Source organism: Echiichthys vipera (assembly GCF_963691815.1).
Source record: "Echiichthys vipera genome assembly, chromosome: 22".
Classification (NCBI taxonomy): Eukaryota; Metazoa; Chordata; class Actinopteri; order Perciformes; family Trachinidae; genus Echiichthys; species Echiichthys vipera.
Genome location: NC_139847.1, coordinates 801,151 through 807,202, shown reverse-complemented (window position 1 = coordinate 807,202; position 6,052 = coordinate 801,151). Strand labels below are relative to the sequence as shown.

General features: G+C 47.6%; 1 protein-coding gene across 1 annotated transcript in view; it reads left to right on the top strand.

The window, feature by feature from the left end:
- Positions 1-3,600, top strand: part of LOC310964296 (sodium/hydrogen exchanger 9B2-like) — a 10,261-nt gene extending 6,661 nt beyond the window's left edge. The window contains exons 10-14 of the mRNA XM_083937369.1: positions 400-549; positions 1,484-1,592; positions 1,690-1,826; positions 2,956-3,130; positions 3,240-3,600. Coding sequence (XP_083793495.1) covers positions 400-549; positions 1,484-1,592; positions 1,690-1,826; positions 2,956-3,130; positions 3,240-3,328 — 660 coding nt within the window. The 3' untranslated portion in view covers positions 3,329-3,600. The remainder of the gene's footprint in view (positions 1-399; positions 550-1,483; positions 1,593-1,689; positions 1,827-2,955; positions 3,131-3,239) is intronic.
- Positions 3,601-6,052: the final 2,452 nt, after the last annotated feature.

Sequence of the window (6,052 nt, the reverse complement as noted above, 5' to 3'; positions counted from 1 at the left end):
GTTGCTAAAGTTGTCCTCAATGTTGCTAAAGTTGTCTTAAATGTTGCTAAAGTTGTCCTCGATGTTGCTAAAGTTGTCCTCGATGTTGCTAAAGTTGTCCTTGATGTTGCTAAAGTTGTCCTCGATGTTGCTAAAGTTGTCCTCACTGTTGCTTAAGTTGTCCCCGATGTTGCTAAAGTTGTCCTCGATGTTGCTAAAGTTGTCCTCGACGTTGCTAAAGTTGTCCTCGATGTTGCTAAAGTTGTCCTCGATGTTGCTAAAGTTGTCCTCGATGTTGCTAAAGTTGTCCTCGATGTTGCTAAAGTTGTCCTCGACGTTGCTAAAGTTGCCCGCAGCATTGCTAAACCTATCTTAGTTCTAAAGTGTACCTCTTGAGTCGTCCTGTCCGTGTCCCTGCAGGAGGACCTGGTCTTGCGCAGGTCCACCATGTTGTTGGGTCTGTCCATATTTTCGGTCTTCTTCAGTCACGTGATTGGTTTTGCCGGAGCAGGTGGTCTCAGCACGCTGGTGCTGGCCTTCCTGGCTGCTCTGGGCTGGAAGACCGACAAGGTAACACACACCAGAACCCTTTAATCTGGACTAAACACCTGGACTCAGACCTGTTTACACACACCAGAACCCTTTAATCTGGACTAAACACAGACCCGTTTACACACCAGAACCCTTTAATCTGGACTAAACACCTGGACTCAGACCTGTTTACACACACCACAACCCTTTAATCTGGACTAAACACCTGGACTCAGACCTGTTTACACACACCACAACCCTTTAATCTGGACTAAACACCTGGGCTCAGACCTGTTTACACACCAGAACCCTTTAATCTGGACTAAACACCTGGACTCAGACCCGTTTACACACCAGAACCCTTTAATCTGGACTAAACACCTGGACTCAGACCTGTTTACACACACCACAACCCTTTAATCTGGACTAAACACCTGGACTCAGACCTGTTTACACACACCACAACCCTTTAATCTGGACTAAACACCTGGACTCAGACCTGTTTCACACCAGAACCCTTTAATCTTGACTAAACACCTGGACTCAGACCTGTTTACACACCAGAACCCTTTAATCTGGACTAAACACCTGGACTCAGACCTGTTTACACACACCAGAACCCTTTAATCTGGACTAAACACCTGGACTCAGACTTGTTTACACACCAGAACCCTTTAATCTGGACTAAACACCTGGACTCAGACCTGTTTACACACCAGAACCCTTTAATCTGGACTAAACACCTGGACTCAGACCCGTTTACACACCAGAACCCTTTTATCTGGACTAAACACCTGGACTCAGACCCGTTTACACACCAGAACCCTTTAATCTGGACTAAACACCTGGACTCAGACCTGTTTACACACCAGAACCCTTTTATCTGGACTAAACACCTGGACTCAGACCAGCTCGTGTGTATAAGACTGGACGTGTGTCACCTGTTCAGTTTAACGGTCTTCTTTACCTCCAGGCGCCGGTGGCCGCCATGGTGGGCCGGTCATGGGACGTGTTCCAGCCGCTCCTCTTCGGTCTGATCGGAGCGGAGATCACCATCGCCAACCTCTCTCCGAGCACCGTCGGTAGGAGCCGTACTCAGATATGTGAGCTGCTGAACGACCGTGCGCTGGTGCGGTGGCTTTTAAACACACGCGGTCCTGTCGGTGTCTCTGTGCGCAGGTCTGGGTCTGGCCTGTATCGCTGTGGGCCTGGTGGTCCGTCTGCTCGTCACCTTCCTGCTGGTTCACTTCGGAGGATTCAACCTGAGGGAGAAGATCTTCATCGCTGTGGCCTGGCTCCCCAAAGCCACCGTGCAGGTCTGTGTGTTTGAGAACCCGATCACCGACCACGAGAGCGTAGATAACAGTGAATAATGAAGGTCCACTTAGGGCGCACTCACACTGTGCCTCTGTACCGGGCCAAAACAGGTTTCACGGCTAAAGTCTGGTTCCTTTGATCAGTGTGAGTGAAACCGTACCACGTCTAGGAGCGGCACGCTTGCCGTCCACGGCCCGTTTGGGAGAGGTGGGCTTTAGTAAAGCACGTTTGCACATGTACGAGCACGAGCGTGCGCACGTGTACGAGCACGAGGCCTACGGCGGTTCTGAGGTCATTTCCTGTGCGCCTGTTGGGACGTAGAAAAAAGAAGGAGGGACCATGCGCGGACATTTCAAACAATGGCGGTGAAAGGTTCACGTTGGTGTGATGCGGAGGTGGAGTGTTTACTGCAGATTTGGTCGATGAAAAGATTCAAAAACAGTCGACAAGACGCACAAAAACTCCGAGGTCTACGGAAAGATCTGGAAACAAAGCCACGCATCGCCATGACGTCATCAATGCGTGTGACGTGTTACGGCGTGATGACGTATAGGCAGCAAGAAGCATTCTCCGAGGCCCAGGTAGTGTGAGTACAAACGGGCCTGGAGGGGGGGACAAGGACCCTAAAGCACAGGGCACGGGACGGAGGCTCAGTGGGAGGGCGCCCTAAAAGGGTCGTCTAGAGTGTCCCAAAGAACCCGTTGTGTGTGAGCATAACCAACATCACCATCAGAAGGTTCTGAGGAGGCACAGTGAATGAACTCCATGTTTGTTATTGTGAAACAGAGCCTACGTTGCTGTAACTACGGCGACCTGACGAACACAATGCTAACATTAAGTACGTGAGTTAATCAGTGATGGAGGTAAATAACTGAGTCCTGTTCATGAGGGAAAGGTTTGTGACGGCTGGAGAAAAGGTGACAGCTCCCCTTTAATCACCTCAGAGTGGAGGGGGCGCCGCCGCAGAGGTGGAGGCTCTGTCACTTCCCGTACTTTTCGTCTGACGCTCAGTGTCGACCGATAAAAGCGTCTAATTTTACCCCGACGACCTCCAGAACCTCCCCAGTGACGACTTCCATCTCCTAAAAGACGTATGCGTTGAAATCAGTGTGTGTCTCTCTGTGTCAGGCTGCCATCGGCTCCAAGGCGTTGGACCTGGCGCGGGAGGAGGGCGATGAGACCCTGGTGAAGTTCGGTCTGGACGTGCTAACGTTAGCCGTGTTAGCCATCCTGACCACGGCTCCCATTGGAGCGCTGGGAATCGGGCTGGCGGGACCGCGCCTCCTGGCACGACAGGTCAAAGGTCAGTTCTCACACACACACACACACATTGTTCTCTTTAAAACCTTCATGTTTACTTCATTAACGTCAGAAAGATCAGATTTGTATCAACACTTTTGTTTTAATCTCAGCAGACGACGCAGAAGGCGGAGCCACGACTCCAAGCAGCGACGCGATTGGTCAAGAAAAAGACAACGTGACTCTCGAGAGCAAGCTCTGACGCCTCTGAGCGGACAAACTAAAGAAATCTAAATGTTTTACAGCTTAAGTGAAAAGATGTATTTGCTGTTTGTTACTTTGATGCTAAAGCCGAACATGTTCAGTCCACATCACGATTTACGACATCAAAATAAGTTTACGACGTAAAATAAAGTCAAAGTCCCAAAAGATGTTTATGTTTAACTGTTAAAATTATAATGTGGCAAAATTCGGTAACACAACGATGCTCTGGGGACGATTAAAGCAGAATATATACATAATACGTTAGCTAGCTAATGCTTAGCATGCTATATTCAAAAATTAGCCTCCTTATTTGTTACACGTGGCTTCGTTCTCAGTTAATATCCGTCAGTGTTTGTTATTTTATGATTGTTTGTTCTGTTGGTGAAGTGTGGGTGAGGGTTTTTCATGGGTTGCTAATTTAGCTAGCATGCTAATTGGATTTTTCCGGGCTCGGGTAACAAGAACGCGTTCGTACAGCGTGCTGTCAGCCAGCCCGACTCGAAGGGTTAAAATCCGAACCCTGCTACTGTCACGACGTGACGAAGGTGTGAATGTTTAGTTTCTGAAAAGTTGCACAAACAGACGCTGTTCAACCATCAAACTAGCGCTTCTGTTGGAGGACGCTAGTATGCTAGTTAGCTGAGCAGATACTACAGCTAGCTAGCTGGCTAACAGGTTGATATTAGTGACACATGAAGTCAAACGAAGATTAAATATTTGTCATGAACGCTGCGAGGAAATAACACAAGGGGACTGGACCCACATGCAAACACAGACACGAGGTTAAAGTACAAACAAATATTTAATATAAACAACAAACGGGAACAAGTACAGGGATACTAAGACGAGACGGTCGAGGGAAACAGGAACGCGGGAAACTACGGAGAGAAACAAAGAAACAATAATTAACAACAATTCAGACGGAGCAAAAAACCTGAACGAATGAGAAACGGGAGCAAACCGACGTAAAGGAGACCAACGGTTCCCTCGTACAGGATCATGTTGGTTACATGTGCGTTCTTGCTGATGTTAAGCACCGCACGCAACATCCTGGTGTAGCACCGGTCGGCATGGATGCATCGGTCAAACTAACCCCAGACTCTCACCAGGAGACCCGTGTTCGGGTCAACCTTAGGCGGGTTAGCGTTTGCACCTTAAGTTCCGATCAAACGCCACGATGTTTTAACCCAAACCACGATCTTTCCTTAAACTCACCTCTTTGTTTTGTTGCTTGAACGTAAACAAGTAACGTTGGTTCAGTTTGAACTGAGAACTGAACTCCCAGAACCTTAAAGGTGTCAAATCCAACACAAATCAACCCAGGGTCAAAACAACCTTCTGACTCGATGACGACGGCTCCTTCTGACCTTTATGATGAACGAGTGATAACATCTGAACACGTGCATCTGTCACTGCTGTTTCTGTCAAATCTGATTTAATTCTGTTTATTTTAAGATTCATTCTTCCAGTAACTGTTGTGATTAACTGCGATCAATAAAAACTTAGAGTTACGATCAAAGTGTCGTCTTCATTTGAAGCCGGTGTCACGCCGCGGTGACGTCTGTCCCGTCTTTGTGCATTTCCTGTTTTATTTTGAAAGGTAACTCTCCTCTCGTTCCAGGTCACCTGCCCTTCCTCTTGTGTCACCGGTCTGACGTCCTCCCCTGATCCCTGCTTGTCTCCACCTGTGGTTCCCTTCATCCGTGTCTTCCCCCTTTTGTCCCGTACCAGATTATTTCGTACCCTGTGTCGAATGTTTCCAGGCAGCTGCTGCTGAAAGGTGACGAACGTTACTCACTTTACATTTGGGACTAGTTCTGACACGTTTACGCTCTTAGAGGACACTTTTACACACGTTTACGCTCCTAGAGGACACTTTAGCACACGTTTATGCTCCTAGAGGACACTTTAACACACGTTTAGGCTCCTAGCGGACACTTAAACACACGTTTATGCTCCTAGAGGACACTTTAACACACGTTTATGCTCCTAGAGGACACTTTAGCACACATTTAGGCTCCTAGAGGACACTTTAACACACGTTTATGCTCCTAGAGGACACTTTAACACACGTTAATGCTCCTAGAGGACACTTTAGCACACGTTTAGGCTCCTAGAGGACACTTTAACACACGTTTATGCTCCTAGAGGACACTTTAACACACGTTTATGCTCCTAGAGGACACTTTAGCACACGTTTATGCTCCTAGAGGACACTTTAGCACACGTTTATTCTCCTAGAGGACACTTTAGCACACGTTTATGCTCCTAGAGGACACTTTAACACACGTTTATGCTCCTAGAGGAACCTTTAACACACGTTTATGCTCCTAGAGGACACTTTAACACACGTTTACGCTCCTAGAGGACACTTTAGCACACGTTTACGCTCCTAGAGGACACTTTAACACACGTTTATGCTCCTAGAGGACACTTTAGCACACGTTTATGCTCCTAGAGGACACTTTAACACACGTTTACGCTCCTAGAGGACACTTTAGCACACGTTTATGCTCCTAGAGGACACTTTAGCACACGTTTATGCTCCTAGAGGACACTTTAGCACATGTTTATGCTCCTAGAGGACACTTTAGCACACGTTTATGCTCCTAGAGGACACTTTAACACACGTTTATGCTCCTAGAGGACACTTTAGCACACGTTTACGCTCCTAGAGGACACTTTAACACACGTTTATGCTCCTAGAGGACACTTTAGCACA